Below are 20605 nucleotides of genomic sequence, written 5' to 3' on the forward strand. Positions count from 1 at the left end.
CTGTGTAAACCGTGCGTATGGCCAGTTATACAGAGTGTTCCACCAGTGTGTTTGAGCCAGCAGCCCATGAGGCTGAATTTCTTGTACCACAGACTCTTTTGAAGCATATTATACCGTGGCCCTTTGCAGGTCTCTTGCTGTAGTGTGCAAAAATGTATTTTCTTGCACTCACTCTATAGCCGAATGTCTTAGCATACATATACTTGAATCAAAATGACAAGTGTTTCAGTAAACCAACTGGTATGAGCTTAGTTTCACCAGCATGAGTTTGACAAGACTGTCCGATGCAGCGCATCAGTTAACTCCTCATTACTTGGATGATTGCATCCTTTCCTAATTTTTTTTAATTACAGAGATTCGCCGTGTTTTTACATGTGTGTGTATATATATATATATATGTGTGTGTGTGTATATATATGTATTTGTTCCTTCCAGTTGTTTTTATTCCCCTTCTTTTGGGGGGTTTGAGAAGGTGGGCACAGAATGGGAGTCTTTGTAGGGACCCAGGAAATGAAGTGTTTAACAGTAAAGCTTAAAGCGTTTGCTGTACGGAAGGTTTCTCTGTACCCACCCCATCAGTTGCTTATTTAGCAGTGCCTGATGTTTATAAGAGTGCCCTGTGGAAGTCTGCATATTCATTAATGAGCTTACAGTAGCTTGGCTCTGTGTAGAAAGGAGAGGAACTATGAAGAACACACACCCATCCCTGCTTTTATTTTTTATTTTTCCTTAAACGTCCAGTGTTTCCAGGGCCTTTGCTTTCTCTTGCCACATTGGCAAAGCGTCCCAAGCTCTATTGCCCCATAGTCAAAAAAAGTCTTCAGTAATTGCTGGGATGGTGAGTGAGTTTTGGGCTTCTAGCCCTCCATTCCTTCAGTCGTGAATTCCGCTCAGTTAAAGACTCAAGAGAATTGCTTAAAACTTGCATTTGGAAGTCACGCCTCAAACAATGAATTTGTGGAGATCCATTTATTTATTTACAGTAACAAAGAAAAAACTGTAATACTGCATCAAAATGAAACTTAGTGGCTGCTGAATCACTGAGTAATAGCCTAGAATCGCTGCTTAAGCCTTTACCACAATCATTGCAATGTTTGTTTGTAGACTGCTTGGTTTTTTGTAAAGTCGTGTGGCTGCGTGTGGTGCATTATTCCCAAGGTGCTCCTTACTGCTCTGATGCTCTGTACGTTCGCAGTACTGGGTAAAGCGGAAGGCTTTGCGGCTGGGGAAGAGTGGCACGGACATGTTACTGCTCTCTCTGTTGCACCGGAATTTCAACAGCTGGGTTTGGCTGCTAAATTGATGGAACTACTGGGAGAAATTTCAGAAGTGTGAGTACCATGCTTATCTTTAATCTTCTAAAAGTAACCTCTCAACTGACATGGCTTAGGTATTTGACTTGCATGAAAGAGACCCGGAATTTTGCTTTAAGTAGTGTTCTGATTCGCTGAGGATTCCCTGTAATTAGAGAACAAGACTAAAACTGTCATGTGGCGGTGTAAGATCTCAGGGTTTCTATGAAAGCTAACTTGCCAGAATGAGTAGGGTGTAGCCTGAATTCTAATAGAGATACTGGATAGAAAAAGGTCCTTGTCTTGACAGCAAGAGAGTTTCATGGAGGGTCAACACTTTCCCGTAGGGTCTCCAGCGTGCTTGTTCAGTGATCGTGAGATTTTTGCAGTTCCTGCAGGCAGCCTTGGAACCAATTCTGTATGGCAGACAGTACCTTAGCTTACTTTTTGTCATGCTTGGCTGCTTGTACTTGCTGAAGATTTAATTGAGCATCAAATGAACCCACAGGGAAATGTCCTGAACTCATGGTGGTAGGGCAACCCCATTGTAATCGGTAAAATGGGAAAACTGCACATTGAGGAATCTGCCTTGTGAGGAGAAGGGCTGCCTTGTGTTGGGTGACTGAACTTTGTGACCCGTTCCGCCACTGCCCCCTGCCACACACATTGAAGGAGGCAGTCCCTAAGCCAATGCAATTGAAAATGTGGATTTTTAGATGATTCTTTTTTTTTTTTAATGAAAGATTTCTTATGTGTATATGAGACCTGTGCGAGTGCTTAGCTTGCCCTGTTCTTCCTGTTCATAATTTTGAACCTACGGGCTGGTATAAAAGAATGGTTATATGACAAAAATAGAATAAAATCTGAACTTATACCGGATTTGTCCCTTGGGAAAGGAGTGCATCTGTTACTGCAGTGTGAAAGGTGTTTGATTAGCATATGACATCGTCAGACCTGCTCTTGGTCAGATTACAAGTTATGGGTTATTTAGCAATACATTCACCTGCTGTTCCTTACTGTGGTTTTTCTTTGGTTTTATGTTTCCAAAGAAAGGGTGGATTTTTCGTCGATCTCTTTGTGAGAGTATCAAATCGGGTTGCAGTAAATATGTATAAGCAGCTCGGCTACCGTGTGTACCGGACAGTATCGGAGCGCTACTCTGCTAGCAGTGGAGAGCCAGATGAAGATGCTTACGGTAAGTGGTTGTTGTGCCTTAAGTTGAATGGAAAGGTTCTTGTGTTGAGGGTTCCTGGGCCTGTACAAGTTCAGATAGTCGTTGATGAATGGGATTCTGTATTCTGCTTTAGATAGCTTTTCCTACTGAAGGGTACATCAGTTAGGAAACTTGATTGCAGGAAACGGAATGAAGCTGCGTCAGGGGAAGTTCAGGTTGGACATTAGGAAAATCTTATCCACTGAAAGGGCGTTCAGTCAGGGCACCAAACCTGTCAAGAGCTTAGGGAGCATCTGGATGATGTTTTTAGTCATATGGTTTAGTTTCAGGTAGTCCCGCAAGGAGCATGGAGTTGGACTTGATGAATCCTTATGGGTCACTTGCAACTCAAGATATTCTAGGAAATCTTCTTGAAAAATGATCTTAACGTAATAGAGAAGTCACTTAATGTGGCTTTGTGCAATGACTGTCTTTCATAATAGCATTATTTTCTTTTGCCATAGGTACGAGGAAAGCTCTTTGCAGAGTTACAGAGAAGAAATCAATTATACCTCTGCCTCATCCTGTGAGACCAGAAGACATTGAGTAACCGTAAACTGTGATTCTCAGACAACCTAGTAAGAGTGTCAGTTTCCTTCTCCCCAAAGCCCCCAAGAACTCTACAGATGAGAAATATTAGGCTCAATGTTTTTCCCTGTGAAATACCAAAAAGCAATATTGAGAAGCTTACCAACGCTGCTTCTGTCGGTATTGGCTGCATATTCGTGCTCTTACCCTATTGTTCTTCCTTTCGAACCGTGACACTTTGGAGACTATTAAAATGGAATTGCTTCCTGTATGGTGGTGTCATGGTTTTCCTTCTTGGCCACAAAACAGTCCCCTCACTTTGTCACTCCCACGGAGCCCTGCTCCGAAACTGAAAACGTCTGGCCGCTGCTCCTACACAGAAGGTGCCAGGAAGGAGTTCTGTTGCTGGCTCTCGCCTTCCCTTTGCAGCCATATAACTGCTGCGACAAAACCTGGGCTCTGTTCTTTCTGAGCCACAAAACCAGAAATTGGGTACATCAAAATATACTCTCCAGAACTCAGAGGTCTCTGTTTCTCTGTGCCTTTTACTTACCTCATTCCCTAATTTAATTCTTGGATCCATCTGTCCCTTCACAGTCTGTCTGGATGTCACAGCTGCTGTTACTTGGAGGCATTGACCAGGCACTTAGTTCCAACACAGGTTTCTGTCACTGTCTTCCCTGCAATTTCTTGGAGTGCAGAGGAGTGAAGGCAGAGGGTTGATGAGTATTGATAACATGCAGCTGTGACCTTGCCTCCAAGGCAGTGGGTTGAGGGACATGGATGATGAGCAGCTGTAGCTCGTTCCTGCTAAGTAGTTAAATAGCCCTGAGGAGTGTGGGAGAGGGGGTTGGATCTGATCTGATCTGATCTGATCTGATCTGATCTGATCTGATCTGATCTGATCTGATCTGATCTGATCTGATCTGATCTGATCTGATCTGATCTGATCTGATCTGATCTGATCTGATCTGATCTGATCTGATCTGATCTGATCTGATCTGATCTGATCTGATCTGATCTGATCTGATCTGATCTGATCTCTGGAGGAAGGAGAAACAGCACAGATGGTAGAATCTGACTGATGGTAAAAGCCTTATTGCAGCCTGATAGCTTGCTTGTGCTGCAGCAGCGGGTGCCCTGTGTGAGGCTGCCTGAGTTGGGCTCCAGCTACAGCAACTGGCGCCCAACATAGCTGAGACAAGCGGGAGAACCTGTGACCCATAACAGACACGGTGAGAGGCGAGCTGTTGCAACTAATCAATATGGGTGTATTGTGATATTTGTTGTCTGTCTTAACTCAGATCGCAACTGAAGAGGATGTGTATTACTTGTGCTCATAACAATCTCCAGGCAGGGTTTTTTCTTTTATTACAGTCCTGGGCACGCAGGCTTTTGCTACTATTCTGGTTTTGCTGTTCTCCTTAAGTGCCCAGTGAGGTTTGCTCTAGTATCAGTCATGGCAGTTAATGTTCTCTCGTTCACCTGTTGTGTTTTTAGCACCAGCTTCTGTAGGCGCAAGGGGTCCATTTTAGATCTTTGAGTCACCGTGTCGTGCTGTTGTGGTTTTTCCATTGGCAAACTGCTGCTGTAATTCCCTAAGGGGCTTCCTAGGTCAGGAGGTAGCGGATGGGAGCAGGTTGCCACCCTGGGTCAGTGGTGAGTGCTGGCATGTATCATCTGACCTAGAGCTGATGTCTGTCACCGCTTTAGCTCTGGAATTACTCTGAGACCCAGGGAACTCTGGTTCCCTTAAGCTGCAACCTTGGAGCTTTTCCAAGCAGTGGATGAAATTCCTGTCACAAGCTCTAAGGCACCTTAAGGAGAAGGGGGCACAGTCTGAGTTTTCTCCCGTGTAGGCGCCAGGGAGGTACAGTTCTGAGCTTAGTACTGGCCGCTACTAGGAGACGCTTTCAAGTGATCCGAGTGCAGCTCTGGCTACCCAAAGCTGGACAGGGTTGGCAAATGCTGATGTAGAGTTTTGGTGGTAAACCTGACCAGCCTGTCTTAACGAGCAGGCATGTTCTTTGTTTGCAAGCACCGTTTAGTCCTGCCTAGGCATCCCGAAAGTTTGAAGGGCCGTGGTCACATCTTCCCTTGGTCACACACAATGAACGGTTGCCTGTGCAGAGTTGCTTTTTAAGGAGCAGGCTGTGGTTATATTTTCTCTGTTTGGCTTTGCATTTGGGAAATAATGTAACAGTTACAGCTGAACTGAAGGAGCACGATACCTGACGTGGCAGAGAAGGAGGTGCGTTTTACTAATTTTTTGGTGTGCATCAGTTTGACCCCAAAATGACATTGTGTCAAAGCTTGTGGCCAAGTTCCGCTGTAGATGTTGACTTGGGGTATGAATAGCTCCAGGTGTGCTTTAGGAGAGCTCTGTTGGTGTAGGTGTGCTGAGTAATTGCTCTGCTGTGTGTGCAGCTGTTCTGGTTTGGCTTCCAGGTGTGAGCATGCAAAAGAAAACTCACCAGTGTGGTCAGCCTTGCTGTAAAATCAGAACGGTTTCTGCTGCTGCCTGGATATCTGAGAGCCTCCTGAACGTTTCAGGCAGGCAAGAGATGTGCTCCAGTACGTCTGAGAGTCCACAGCTCTGCAGTTCCCTAGAGGGACACTCACTATGGGTAAGGCTGTAAGATCGCAGAGCTCTTTGCAAGTTACGCTGACGGAGTTTCTTTGGGTATATATTTGGATACATGTGCCAGCTGAAAAGGTATTGTTTGCTTTCCTGCTCAGTAAGCACAGGTCACTCGGGTGGTCATGGACACTTGTCATTTACTGAGGAAGTTTCCACTCGTTGGATGGAAAGGGAAACAGTTCAGAGGCACTGTTTAGGGTTTGGGGCTTTTTTGTTTGTTGTAAAACCTGGAGTCTTAGCATTTTGTTCTGTGTTGTCTGTTAGAGAAAAAGTATTTTGAATTAGGAAATGTAAAGTGCTGAAGCAGCTAAGTGGCAGAACCATGCCTTGTCCCTAGTGTAGCCCTAATCCAAGGCTGGTTTAAAGCCCAGTCCAGTTAATCAGTGGGAGAGCAGAGAAACAACAGATGATCAAGTTGTGTACACAGGTGTTCTCAAATTCAGGTGTTTTTGGAAAAATTTGTCTACTGGAAGAGTAATTGCTTGTTCAAAGACTTAAGTGTACTCGAAGGAGTGTGTGAGTTAAAGCAGGCAGAAAGAAGATCAAGATCTGAGGAGCAGCCTGGAACTGAGGAGATGAATCACCTGGGACAGTCAGGTGATGGATTTGCAGAACTGACAGGACCAAAGGAAACTCCTAAAAACTTCAGACGTTGACTAACTGTTTGAGAAGCAGATCTAAGCCGTGCCGTATCCCAACGGTTTGAGAAGCAGATCTAAGCCGTGCTGTATCCCAACGGTTTGAGAAGCAGATCTAAGCCGTGCTGTATCCCTTTGCTCTCTGCCACTCGCTGGGGTGGCAGCCCGGCTCTGAGTTGTGACTAAAGCAAGCCCAGTGGTACCCGCATCTGTTTAAATTTCTCCTGGAACAACAGCAATCGCCGGGGCTTATCCGTAGGACCCCACCATGCACCGCCCCCCCTGCACCTTGTGCCAGGGGTTCCCCATGCTGCTGCTGCTCCCTCCTGGTGGGCCGGGGGCACGGGCACAAAGAGCCACCCAACTGTAAAGCTGTCAGATGCAAAGGATTTAGCCGCTCGAACCACGCGGGTGCTTTTTAGTACGGAGGCAACGGGTAACAGCGGCTGGGCTGCGAGTGGGCGAAGGGCAGAGCGCAGGGCACCCCGCAGCCGCAGCGGGCACTCCCGGGCTCCGGTGGCGTAAACTGGGCTGAGACCCCGCCCAGTGCTCGCGCGGCCCGTGCTCAGCACGGGGCTGGTGGGGCGCTGCTGCCACCTGGCGGCCAGAAGTTGGGTACTGCAGCCGCGCGCTTGGAGCGCTTGGTTAGGGTTAGGCGCCGGTTAGGGTTAGTTAGGGTTAGACGTCGGGGTCGGGTTTAGGGTCAGACGCTGGGCGTGGTTAGGGTTGGGGGTGGTCAATGGTGCTTTAAGGAACTCTCTCCTCATCAAACTATTTTCACAAAATGTCTTCTCCAAATCACCTTCCCTACAAGTGCCCTGTATAGCTCTGTGACCAGTCTCAGCAGATCAGTACTCTAACCCTAGAGGAATTAAATGTCGGGGAGAAGTGAAGGAAGTTTTATCTGGGAGACAAGGACTAACTCTAAACTAGCTGCTCCATTCTTCTAAACCATGAATAACTTCACATGCAGGGAACGCGTTTTCTGTTCTCTCTCTGACTTGGTAGACTGGTTACACTGTAAACAGTCACCTGGCCCACAGCTCAGAGACCTTTGTACGCTGCTGCACATACTGCACAGCAAGAATCACCCTGCAACTGCCCTGGGAGGCTGGCTGTGCGCCAAGTGACCATTTTGCTTTGTGATGTGCTGTCAAAGGACATGGCACTGGAACACCTATGAGATGGTAGGAGGACTGATGCGCCGCTCTTCCTTACTGGTTGAAGTTCAGCTGTCTTGGGGTTATGTAGATCAGAATCAACCTTGAGATCTGTACAAGAAGTTTAAAGGGCACAATCCGATTTCCCTTAAAACCAACAGCAAATTTTTACTGACTTGACACTTCAGTGTTCTAGTCCTCCACAATAGAGCAAGAGATTGCCCTTCTCTGCAAAGGTTTTGGGAAACAACAAGTTTAGCTACACTCAAGTGATGTCTCTATGATGTAAAAAACACATTTACAGAAATCACTAATGGAATAAGGCTTTAAGTATCAAAGCTGCTGTTATAGTAACTGTTCTCTCTGACCGTTGTAAGGCAAGAGCTGCCACCTTTGGAGTCCCAGTTGCTGGACAGCTTCCCTGTACTTCTCTCTGCATTTACTATACTTCTTTGTGCATCCTGCAATTAAAAATGCATCCTTCTCTATTCCTCTGTCCTCAGAGGTTATTTATTGCTAATTCATAACTGTTGTGAAAGACTTGAGATACCAGAGATGTAATGCAGAAGAAAGCCTCCACCAGATTCTCTCTTTCCCTTAAAGCCTTTGTTTGTGTTACTCCACTCTGCACCACTGCTCAGAAAAACTCAGTGTATCAAAAGATGGTGAAACGACAGTCACGTATTAATCTAAAGCTTGGCTGTGTCCCAACACTTGTGTATATACTCTGTGCTACTCCACTTCCCTAACTTCCCGCCTGCCTTCCCTCCTACAATCACAGTAACAAAAAGATACGCTGAAAAACTGGTTATCCAAGAATCTGGGTATGGTTGGAATCTATTGCTGGGTTAAAACAATTAAAAAATTGTGACCGTTGGAAAGATGATAACATTAGGCATGCCATCCCAACATCAAACAGTGCCACAGACAAATAAGCCATGGGTCTCTCCCTTAATTCACATGCATCTACAAATGTGGACAAACAGCACTTTTTTTAGGATAGGCAGGTGAACCTTGTTAGCTACTCCTTTGGAAGTAGTGTTTCAGAAGAGTCTAGTGCAATCAAGGTGTGACTGCTTTTAATACATGCTAGAAAGATCAAATTAAACACTAGGTAGAACCTGCCTTGACCAATTTAGGGGGTGCTAAAGTACACACCACCTGAGCTGGCTTACAGCTGTCAAACACATTAATTAGAGCTGACACGTTCAAAAGTCTTTAAATCGTTCACTGGGCATCTCTGCAGACAGGTTTTGTATTGTTCTTATTCTCCTCTTCTAGAAACTGATGTAGTGTAGTCACTGCCCTACTAATGGTGGGATGAGCATGCATCACCTCTTCACTAGTAAAACTGCACCCCAGGAGAGAGCTGTGCAAATGCCGCTAGGAATGTTTCTGAACAATTACTGTTACAGCAATGTGAAACTGTGTACAGATAGGCCCTAGTCAGAGCTGTGTCTATACTGCAGTTTCAGATCTGACTGCAAGCTCCCGTCTGCCATAGTTCAATGTTCCTAAATTAACACTGGTACTCTGAGAAGACATCACATAGGAGCTCCATCAACGTGGACCTACGTTTGTGTAGGGAATTCTCACTGAAGTTTGTGCTGCTGTGCTTTCTCTGTGATTGTTTCACGGACTACCTAGATCAACGCCGGTACAGGCAGGCAACTGTAACTTCAGCGTCACTGTGACCAGAACTCTTACATGGTCTCTTCTACCATGTACATCGTATTTGGACACAACATACTCCAAGGCATACCTACAAACAGTCACAGGCACAAGCAGAGCCTCCAGTGAACTCAAGGGGACAAATGCACATGAACAACTTTGCACTCACTCCTCACTCACACCTCCTCCATGACTATGAATAAATGCTGGGTCAGGACCACATGAAGGCTTATCTTGTCTGAATTTGTTTTTCTTTTCTTTTAAATCTTACATTCCTAAAAAAGAGACTCAATGAAGTAAACTTGTTGCTGTGACTACACTGCAACAGAGTGCTTAAATCAAACAAAAACTTAGATGAGATTAAGAAAATAACAAAAACTAAATAAAGGGAATTTCAAAAAAAATATGTAAGCAGGCATTTACACGTTTGAATCTTCTCATGGGGATTTGAGTTCCTTGGAAGATGAGCAACTTTTCTGCTCCTTCCTTTGCATTGCTTCATAGCAAATGCAGCATGCTTGTGGACAAGAGAAGCTGCCTGCTGCAACTAGTTAGCACCAACTTTTATTTGTTTGTCAGACTTCCAAACCTGAACTTTTCTACATGTGGAGTCAGGCATTCCCATTTCTATTTCTGCCTATTTTGCATCACTGTGTGACGGCAGCAATTCACCTAGTGACTCCAAACTCAGGTTCTTCACTCATGAAATGGAGAGAAAACATCTCTGTAAAGCAGAGCGGGGAAGTACTGCTCTTCAGGTGCTCACACTCTTCATTCATTTCCATCTCATACTATAGATTTCTATAGCTCTGTTTCTCTCAAGTTCAATAGCTCAGTCACTGAGCAAAACCAAGTAATTATGAGCCACAATGCACCACAAGCAGCAAATGCAGAAATGTCAGAGCATGCAGTTTGCGCATAATTTTCATGCCTGATGCCTAAAATTGTTCATCTAAACTCTTTGGAAAATACTTAGAAATAACTATTTTGTTCACAGCAGGAGAAAAAGATTTTGTTTGTCATACATCTTCCTTTTCTTAGCCAAAACTAATCTGCATCCAGACACGGCACAAAGCATTTTCACTCACTCTTCACACTCAAAAGGCACACATGCAAATAAATACGTTGTCAGCACACACTTAGAAAACTACTCTGTACATAGTCAAAAACTTTAAAGTTTTGCATCAAAAGAAAAGGATAAAAAGGCATTTTGAACATTGTGCTGTTTGCAAAAACTATTCCTTTCGTCTGTTGTCTGTAGCACAGAGTTAGCCATAGCTGTGGATAAAATGAGGGGAACAGCTACAGTCCTGTAGCACTTGACACACGCAGTAGTAGTGACAGCCTGGCACCAAGGGCCATCCCGTGTTAGACACAGACACACAGAGATGCACGGGCATGTGCACTCAGAGAATAGATTCTGGGTAAACAAGAAGGCTAATTTTTCTTTTTTTGTGTGCCCTGAAAAAGAGAGGAAGAGCTAAAATATCAAACCTGAGGTTCTGTGCATATCAATTGGTAAGAGACATGCTGCTGAAACATTAGTTTGGCTTTATGGAAGCAGTCATCAGAAATTCAGTCGCTAACATTTCAGCCGTATGGTAACGTGCATCTCATCCTCAGCAGATGAACAGATGTGCCAACAGCTGAAGGGGCAAAAAGCTGGGTTCCAACACACATTTCATTTTTCACTACCTGGAAAAGACTTAGGAGGAAGTTGGGGCCAATTATGGAAAATGAGTAGGGCAGGAAAGAGATCTTCTTAAGTTCCTGTCTTCCCTTTTAAGTACATCAAGCATGCAGAAATTTCTCACACATGCTTTGCACCCAGAAGCAATGCTGGCATTAGCCATAAACCACTGCATATAGGTTAAGGCTGCACTGACCCTCAAATAAAAAAGCCTAATCCATTGTAAATATGCAGAAGACACTCAGTTCTATTACCACCCACTGCTTGTTACTTTCATTCAGTTTTTAAGGAGTCTGCCTCTGAGGTATGGTCTCTAATTACAATTACAGCAAAACACTGATTAGGATGCACATGGCAACATCATGGGAAACAAATATAAAATTGTCTTGACAAAGTAACTGAATGCATTTATTGGGATGGTATTGCTTTTAAATAGCCTTAATTTCCAAAGAATTATTACTTGCTAAAAAAAAGAAAATCTTTATGGATCTTTAAGTTTTTGAGTGCAAGATTCTCCCTCTCTCTCCTGCTAATACCTGAGAGAGTAGACCTAGCATAACTCATCAGGGAATTTGCTGTATTTGACTGCAGGAATGCTCATTGTTCCAATATATTTGGGGGTTTTGTTGTTTACTACAAAGATTGTATTGGTTCTCAGTGAATGAATATGGAAATCAAGTCCCAGTCTGGATTAACCTTCAGACTACCACAAATACATTGTGCTTCTTGGAAGTAATCTGTGTGTTTGTACACACGTGCACATAAACACGCACACACACAGAGGCTATATACATCTGCAATTTTATACCTCATTCTGATCAGATTTGTAGTTTGCTTCATGAAATACAGTAACGCAAACCAGGCCACTCATTTCTCTCTGTAACATGAATGTGACCCTATTAGCGTCAACCTTGAGAAGTCCAGGACACAGTGCAAATCCAGGTAAATGGGCTTGGTTAGGGATGTTATATCCACTTTACTCTGGGCTGAGCCTCCATTCTTTCTCCTCCCTTCACTCCCTTAGTTTCCTGGTCCCCATGGCTAATGCTCATAGTCTGCATATGCCCCTACCGTTTGCTTCCACCCTCACAGAAGAAACACCCTATGCTGTTGCTGTCAGGACGTCTGGTGTGGTACAGTAGGAGGAGGTTCTAGATACTAGAAGTCGTAAGGCCAACTCTGGGACAGCAACTCAGGAGTCCTTTCCAAAACGGCTGACATCTGTCCAGATCCTTCATTCTACTGAGAGAAAAAGGGGTTTAAACTAAATGAATCACCAAGGGGGTTTCTTTGGAGGAGTCTCATCAAGCACAGGCATAGGCCCCATCCTGCTTATTGTGGTGGCAGGGAAATAAGCAAGCAAGCACATCGTTCAAATAAGATACAGTTTTGTGCATGCCCCACACCTTTTTGCACATTTTAGACCCGTTCAGCAGTGCAGTTTTATCTTCACTTTGAGCTGATGGCAGCCACTGCTGCATGAAAGCCCCAAAATGGCTTCAGCAGCTGGAACGCCTGTATCAAGACAAAGCAGGGAAAGAGATCTGCATGACCTACTAGAAACAGCTTGTGCTCCAGTGCCCAGACATGAAGATTCACATCATCTAAGAAAAAAAGATTCCCAAAAAAATGCATAAAACCAGCCCCAAACCTCAGCTGCAGGAGCAAGACAGCCTGCCCTTGATTATGGAGATCAGCACAGAAGTCTGTTTAACTTCCAGCCATCCATACTGAAAATTCCTCAGTATTTGCTTCCTGTCATATTCTTTGCAGAGCAGAGCTCGTATTCAAGAAGTCAAGGACTGTGGTACCCATAGTGCGTTCACAGACTCTGCAGTGTGAACCAGTTTTAGATTCCACCACTTGCCTCCTCAACTGTAACTCCAGAGTGGCTCAGGGCCGAGAGGTTCCCATCCCTGTTCCCTGGGTGTCTCAGCACCACCAGAGATGTTACCTTTGGTACCCCTTGCTGAGGATTCTTCTCTGCATTTTAACCTTTATCTCAGGAGGCAAACACAACATTTTACAGAGGACAGAGACACTCTCTCCCCTCTGTGCTCTTGTTCTGCCTCATGAGAACACAGGGATGATGGGTCCCAGTCTCCTGTTTATCAGCAGTCCTGGAAGTGGACACGGCTCCATGCAGTGCCCGTGGTCAGCCGCCAAGTAAAACAGACAAGAATGTGCATGCCTGGGTGAATGCAGCTTTTTCTTCCATCTGGAGCTACAAGCCTTGACGATAAGTGTGTGACTGGGTGTTTTCATCCATAAAGAGATCTTCAAGACGTTGTTACAGGGAGTAGCTGACACATCCCATCTATCTATCTATGTCACTATGGTATCTAGGCACTGTATAATTTCACATTATAGCTGATTATGGAAAACATTTCCCTAGAAGACTGTTGGCCCTTTAGTAACACTAATGCCCTCTTTTGTGACATTCCCCGGGACTGTTACAAGAGCGGGGCTTGTCTGCACTAAGAAATTTACCATTAAAATTATACAGCCATTTCATACTGCGTAACTCCCACTCGGGATGCTTTTCCAAAAGAGGCACTTTTCTGATCTTATTTGTGTTACTCAACTGGGGAAAGGCATTATTCTTTGGAATAATAATAGAGATCATGCTGTTACACCTACAGTACTTTAACTACGCTGATAACTGTTGTAACTTTTTTTCAAGCCAACAGACCTTTCTCAGTCTCTGTCATTCTCCATTCATCCAGTACTGTGCCACAGGAGAAATTCTGGAAATCCAAAGAAACCTGCAATGACAGTCTGTAATCTGAGCTTCTGTGAGACCAGGCGTTTTGGGATTGGATTTGTCTCCTCCTGGAATAGACAGGAAAAATCTTCCCCAGCTGATTTCTGCTAATACCTTGATCTGTGGCCCATCAATGAGCAACTTATTACAAAACCTACATCTTTGTATTTCAAGGTGTTTTGCTTTGGTTGGATGTACTGTTCATGAAAAGATCTAGGTGCCAGAATCAGGCTTTCAACATGCATATTTGCAATGACAAATTCAAAATTCCCTTTCCATTGATGTTCTTGGAGGCATCTTCAGACTTGCTGCTGCAGTCGCTACCACTAAATGCCACTAAATCAGTAAATCCATTTATTGAAATAGTCATACAGAGCTGCAGCAATGACACACAAACTCAATCCAATTCAAAGCTCTTCTAAGCAGAAGGAAATAAAGATTCAGCGCTGTTCTCTGTGAAACTTGAGTAAAAAAGGGTGGAAGCTTATGGATGTATATGGTAAAGAAAAGGCCATTCAGGGGACAATACAAATGAACCCTAGCAATAACTCAACAGGGACAAGAAGGTGAATGGTGTCCCACTCCTTCAGCAAAGCACTGAAAATACCTCTGGGATTGTCCAAGGCCCCTTGGTTCAAGATATGTCTTTCCATCAGCTCTCTGAAATGCTCAGCAGTAACATCTGGAACCCCCATCCAATTATCAGATGAAATGCAGGAGGATCAAAGAGAGAGTTTCCCAGCTCTCCTGAGAACAAGCTGGAGCGTGGGATAATCAGCAGCTTCTGACTGCTGCTAACCACCCCTCACTCATGAGCATTTTCCCCCGGCCTCCCCACCTGCATGTGCAGTCCCCTCTGCCTCCAGAGTGCCAAGGGCCCCTCCATGCGTGTTTCTTTAAACCTGCCTGTAACAGTCGCTGCCCTGACACATCCTACAAGTTTATAGCGGTCTCTTTTCTCCTCTCGCCATTAACTGGAGGCAACGCCTTTTGGGACATACCTGCACTGCTTGGGAGTGGGGATGAGGGCAACAGATGGGAGGGTTGGGGGGGGGTCAGGAGCTCCAGGGATCCTGGTGCATCTCCAGACGGGTGACACCAGGCGAAGAAGGTCCCCCGTGGAGAGTCAGCCAATTCACGACAATCACACCAATATGGCTACATGCCGTGCTCACTTTATTAAACAAACAGGTCGTATTTATAACTTAAACCGGCCGCCCACCCGACTTTACACACAGGTGATTGGATAAAAGACTCTGGCCATGCGGGCACCCGTGTCACATGCTGCAGGCACCTGATCAGAGTGTGCCAATGACTGTGTCGATTCTGCGGTTCCCAGGACTTGCTCTGCACCTGGCTTCTTGTTCATGCATAGCTTGTTTTATTTCTCACACTGCTTGTTCCAAGGACAATTTAAAGTTGCTCTGCAGCTTCAACTAACAGGCCTTGGTTGTCCAACCTGGACAACGGTAACATATGTCCTCGGTCCTTTAAAAATCCCTCTACACCCCTCCAGCTTTCCTGTCAGTCCCTTCAGGTACTGGGAGCTGCTCTAAGGTCTCCCTGGAGCCATTTCTTCTCCAGGCTGAACAACCCCAACTCCCTCAGCCTGTCTGCACAGCAGAGGGGCTCCAGCCCTCTGAGCATCTCCACGGTCTCCTCTGGACTTGCTCCAACAGCTTCATGTCTTTCTTATGTTGAGGGCCTCAGAGAAGACACAGCACTGCACAGGGAGGGTCTCACGAGAGCAGAGCAGAGCAGAGCAGAGGGGGAGAATCCCCTCCCTCGCCCTGCTGGGGATGTAGCCCACGGCATGGTTGGCTTTCTGTGCTGCAAGCACACGTTGCTGGGCCAAGTTGAGCTTCTCATCCACCAACACCCCACAGTCCTTCTCCTCAGGGCTGCTCTCCATCCATTCTCTGCCCAGCCTGTGCCTGTGCTTGGTATTGCCCCAGCCCACACGCAGAACCTGGCACTTGGTGCTTCTTTCCTATTTCCGTTAGATCTAGAGATGTGGGTGACTTTCCTTCTACGGAACGTGCAGCAAGAGCACTATGTCAAATCAAGGTTCTCTCTCTTTGAGTTTCAAAATTTTTTCACAGATTGGTACTTGCATAACGGCTGCTTAGAAAAGAAATCTTTGCCCAGAGGAGCCTGCTGTGTGGCCCAGCTCCCAACGAGGTGTTCAGGCCTGCACATAACTTTTAATACCAAAGTGCAAACCACTTCTGTTTTGATGGAGTTCTGAGAGTTCCGACACCGTTCAGGTAACAGCATGAAATGTTGGCATGTCGCTGAACTCTGTTGATTCAATAGCTGGTAAATATTCCCTGGCCAGCCTTCCAAAAGTAATCTGTCCAGGGGGATGCAGGAGGCTTGGCAGCAAGTAAAGCAGGGCTTTGCAGGGTAGGGGGGTGGTTTCTCATTGAACGTGTCCTCAGGGAGACTGACATGTTTCAAGCAAATGGGAGGCTGGTGGAACAGGTGCACACAGCCAGTGTGCATGTTGTAAATAGATGTTATGATTGCTAGCCTTAGGCTCTGTGTTAGCAATTACTATATCCAAATATAAAAACATTGGAAAATATCAGAGCTGCACAACACAGGACAGCCCTGGGAAGCACAAAAGCCAGGAAACAAAACCAGTGCATTTACAGGTACCTTAACTCTGCATCTTCGTGTTACATGGTTTGCTGTTAGGTGCTGGCAAAACAGAGTGTATTACCTCTGGAAGAACGAAATTCTGCAGCAGAGTAATAGTGAGTGCTGCTTATCGTATGGAGCCTTTCCCTCTTTGTAGACAAGTCAGCTAAGAAGTTAATTGTATTTGTGATTGTTTTGCTAAAAATGGTCTGGCGCTGGAGGCTGTCCCAGTGTGCCTCCCCAGCCGAGGGCAAAGCCGTGTCTTTTTGCTACTCTAACGTTGCTCCTTGCTTGATAATACCGCTGTAATGGTACCCAGTCATTTACAAGCGGAGCTGCAACCCTTTGCAGCCTGGGGTCAGATGAGAAGATGCCGACAAGTGATGTTACAAGGTGGGACAAGTGCTTGCCCCTGTGTCTCTCTCACTTTCGTGCACTCTTCAGCCTTTGCCCTCAAGACTGAAGCCTTTTGGCCAGGAGGCTCCGTGAGGGCCATGGCTGCTTCTGGAGTGCCTTGTGCAGAATATGTAACAGATAATAAAAACGATTATTGGTAATGAATTATTTAAGATTTTGTTACTCCCCTGTTTTCCTTTTTCCCGACGCAAAGTTTCCCTTACTTTCTGCTATGAGGTCCCTCTTTTTTTAACTTATTACTGTGAGATTCTGCCTTATTCCGTCCCACCCCCCGCTTTCCATCGCGAGGCCTCCGGGCTTTTCATAGGATTTGGCAGTAACCTTGGTTTGCTCGATCTGCCTTCAAGATCGCTAGCGACCACCCTTTGGTCAGCAAACCCCCTTCCCAAGGTACCTTTTCCTCCTGGGGACTACGCTGCACACGGGACGTCTCCGTGCGTCTTACCAGCCTCGGTGGCCACAAGCCAGCGATGCGCCACTGCTCCAGCGGCGTGCTCAGAGGCTCTACCTGGGAGGTGTCCTTTAAACACCCCTAAAAACCCCAAATCCAGCCACACCCCGGTGACAGTAACAAAGCCACAAGCTCTACCTCCTGCACCAAGGGCTTCAGAGTCGAGAGGGAGCACCCACGTCCTCGTGAGCACCTGCTGGCAGGGGCCACTGGGTTTCCTCTCTCACCTGAGGCTACCACCCAGCACGGCGCACCACCTAGGCTTCCCCCCCACCCTCACAGCCAGCTGGGGAGCTCCACGGGTGAGCGAGAACGGCTCCCACCAGGGCAGCGTGCCCCCTGGGCTTTGCCGGGGATGTGCAATAGAGCTCGTTGCATGTGACAAACTGACAGGGGGCAGGAGGCAATGAAGAGGTCCGCCAGGCAGCTCGCTTTCCAAATGCGGACGCTCATCTCCCCCCCCGAGCTCTCCCCATGGCCAGCCCCACGGATCCCACACAATTCAGCCACCCGCCCCATCTCCCTGAGGGGAGCAGGTTTGCAGGCGCTTGCCTGACCTGCAGCTGCTCCATCTGCCTCTCCAAGGCTGCCACTTTCATCTCCCAGCTTTTCCTCAGCTGCTTCTCTTGCTGCAGCACCTCTGACTTCTCAGAGAGCTCGTTCATCAGCTTGCCGCACCACTCCTGTAACCTGGCCACCTCAGCGTTTTGCCTGCACCAACAGAAGCAGCGTTATTGCAGCCCGCAGGCCAGTCAAGCATCCCTGGCGTTACCCAGGGGGAACACATCCTCCTGTGGGCCTGATAACAGGGCTTGAAACATCTCAACGGTTGTGTTGGCCTGCTTCTCGGACACGCCTGGTCCTTCAGGGATGGGGTGGAAGGAGCTGACACATCAATTTCAAAAGCTCCGTTTCCATCACAGGAGACATTCCTTTCTCATGAAATAGAAGACGCAAGGATCTGTGTTCCCAGACACAGGAGAAAGCACTCTAAGCAGCTGGAGTCTGCTCTGTAATTAATTGACCACTGTTAATCACCAGGCAGTAGGGGTGGTGGTGGGTGGTGGGCTCTCAGCTTGCCACTCCCTCAGCCAGAATTCAGCAGGACCCCTTTTTCTTGCCTGATCAGAGACAGGTCACGCACATACCCCACAGCCCAAGTGTGATTTGCACATCCCTTCTCCATCATGACCCCCAAAGCTGCAGTGCTGGGGGGACAGGACACGTGTCTACCCAGTCCTGCCTGCGTGGAATCTCTGGTGTGTCTAATATAGAGGCTGAGCACACGCAGACTTCTCTGGGAACAAAATGGAGGCGGGTCTGGCCTTCATCCCCCTTCCTGGCCTTGGTTCTTCACACACCCCAGAGGTACCAAGTACTCTGGGGGCCTTTTCCCCCCACCAGCTCCTCAAATCCCACTGATGTCAGCGCCGGGCTCAGCAGCTTTATTGTGAGGAGGCAGGCACCAAGCTGTGACGTGGTCTCTGCCATTTCCCAATAAACCAACTTGAAAATTTCATTTAAAAAGAAGAAAACCTGGGGAAAAAAGGGTGGGTTTGTGTGGAGTTTCAAAAGGAAAGCCACAAGAAGGGGAGAGAGAAGGCTGAAGAGCCTGGCAGTGCCCAAGGACCACCACCACACAGCACCTGCAGGGACAGAATTTCAGGGGTGCGCTGAGGCTTAAGAGAGCAGGAGCAGCCTGCGCTGGGCTGGCGAGGCTGTGCTGCTGTGCCCTGTCCCCACGCTCAGCCTGACCCCATGGCAGGGGACCTCGGGGTGCAGCCAGTGTGAGAACACTCGTGGCTGGAAGGGAAGGCTTCTCTCCTTTGCGTATCTTGGAGAAAAAACAGAGGGGATGGCTGTTTGCAGCACAGCAAGCAAGGCGGGGAATAAAGGATCTGCTCCCGGCCACAGCAGGGTCCTTCAGTGACCCCAAACACCTGGCTGGCTTGCAAACTTAATAAAAAATTAGTAAATAATAACCGGGAAAATGAAGCAAGGATAAGCTCTTTTCACTACATCATTGTAAATGCATCGACACCCAGAAATACACAAAAAGATACGTGCCAAGAGCCACCCATCAAAGAGAGGCTTCCTTCCATGCTGGGTCTCACTTTCACACTTCTTGCACTCCAACAAACAAAAAAAACCAAAACAAACCAAAAAAAGTAAAAAAAGAAAGAAAAAAAATAATTTCACCAGTTGATGTACAAACAGAGTCTTCCCTTTTCACAGATTTGTGGGTTCTGCCTGCCCCGATGTGGTCGGTGCGGTGCCCTTGGGAACAAACGGTAGTTGTACAAAACAGTATGAAGATTTTCTTACAAACATATGCCCGCAGTGTTTACTGGTTGGGGTTTTGTGTTTGGGGTTTTTTTTAAGTTTCAAAACTAGGTTTTAGGTCACGAATGGCTTGCAACTTTTTTCTACAGTAAATCAGGCATATATTTTTAGTTTTAGTTTTAGGAATGTGTAAGGCATTTTGGTAAGCTGACAGTAAGGTCTAGGTCACAGACTCATCAAGCTGAAGTCCCTTCCTTCAAACTGTCCTCTTCCCCCTGGAGAAGGAAAAGAGAGGTGGGTTACTCAACTGGGTCTCAACCTTATTCTCGTGGCAGCTCAAGCATCAAAGCGTTTCACAGGTGGGCCAGGTCCTGCCTTTTGAGAAGGGAGAACCATGACCACCATCTCCTGTGCTCCCAGAGCTTCCCAAAAGCCACCCAGATGGTTTCTGGCAGCAAGTGCCACCTTGTCTCCGGTTTTCAACCACTGCCTGACACGCGCTTCCCCCTGCCCTCCACCAGCACCAAGGGAGGGATGGCTGTGGCCACCACCAGTACCGTTTCCTGAAGCTGTTCTTTACACTTCGTCATTCTCCCTTTGGCCAGTTGGTCCTGGGTAACCTTCGGTCGCTCCTGTAGTTCGCTTGCTGCCTGGCCCCGGTTCTTTCTTTTTTTTTTTTCCTAGTTTTTCCTACATGGGAGTCAAAAGAAGGCATCTGCCTGAGTCTCCCTTGGCCGTCTGGCGACACTCCCCCCTCCAAAACATCTCGGGTCACCTCAGGTCTCCACTGAGCTGCCTCGGTGGCCACAAGCCAGCGATGCGCCACTGCTCCAGCGGCGTGCTCAGAGGCTCTACCTGGGAGGTGTCCTTTAAACACCCCTAAAAACCCCAAATCCAGCCACACCCCGGTGACAGTAACAAAGCCACAAGCTCTACCTCCTGCACCAAGGGCTTCAGAGTCGAGAGGGAGCACCCACGTCCTCGTGAGCACCCGCTGGCAGGGGCCACTGGGTTTCCTCTCTCACCTGAGGCTACCACCCAGCACGGCGCACCACCTAGGCTTCCCCCCCACCCTCACACCCGGGGGGAGCAGGTTTGCAGGCGCTTGCCTGACCTGCAGCTGCTCCATCTGCCTCTCCAAGGCTGCCACTTTCATCTTCCAGCTCTTCCTCAGCTGCTTCTCTTGCTGCAGCACCTCTGACTTCTCAGAGAGC

The 20605-nt window shown here is 47.0% G+C and overlaps 1 protein-coding gene, 1 long non-coding RNA gene and 1 other non-coding gene across 3 annotated transcripts; 2 read left to right on the top strand and 1 right to left on the bottom strand.

The window, feature by feature from the left end:
* The first annotated feature begins 8 nt into the window (after positions 1–8).
* Positions 9–3302, top strand: LOC121081963 (N-alpha-acetyltransferase 20-like). The gene is made up of 3 exons (XM_040581297.1): positions 9–1331; positions 2342–2487; positions 2970–3302. Exons 1-3 carry the CDS (start codon positions 1177–1179, stop codon positions 3053–3055), a joined length of 387 nt encoding a protein of 128 aa, XP_040437231.1. The 5' UTR covers positions 9–1176; the 3' UTR covers positions 3056–3302.
* Positions 3303–4684: 1382 nt separating this feature from the next.
* On the top strand, positions 4685–4769 carry LOC121081966. The gene has a single exon (XR_005825860.1). It is a non-coding gene; the product is annotated as a small nucleolar RNA SNORD45 (small nucleolar RNA).
* Positions 4770–19439: 14670 nt separating this feature from the next.
* On the bottom strand, positions 19440–20594 carry LOC121081965. Its single transcript, XR_005825859.1, has 3 exons — positions 20506–20594; positions 19949–20081; positions 19440–19666 (listed from the first exon to the last, which is right to left on the bottom strand). It is a non-coding gene; the product is annotated as an uncharacterized LOC121081965 (long non-coding RNA).
* Between the last annotated feature and the right edge of the window lie 11 nt (positions 20595–20605).

This window comes from Falco naumanni (assembly GCF_017639655.2).
Source record: "Falco naumanni isolate bFalNau1 chromosome 23 unlocalized genomic scaffold, bFalNau1.pat SUPER_23_unloc_2, whole genome shotgun sequence".
In the NCBI taxonomy this organism is placed as follows: Eukaryota; Metazoa; Chordata; class Aves; order Falconiformes; family Falconidae; genus Falco; species Falco naumanni.

What these genes read in the sequence shown, in the direction of transcription:
- LOC121081963 (XM_040581297.1), top strand. Translation starts at nt 1,177, where the DNA reads ATGCTCTGTACGTTCGCAGTACTGGGTAAAGCGGAAGGCTTTGCGGCT. An exon ending in CTGGGAGAAATTTCAGAAGT is followed by an intron (nt 1,332 to 2,341) that starts GTGAGTACCATG and finishes ATGTTTCCAAAG; the next exon opens with AAAGGGTGGATTTTTCGTCG. An exon ending in GCCAGATGAAGATGCTTACG is followed by an intron (nt 2,488 to 2,969) that starts GTAAGTGGTTGT and finishes CTTTTGCCATAG; the next exon opens with GTACGAGGAAAGCTCTTTGC.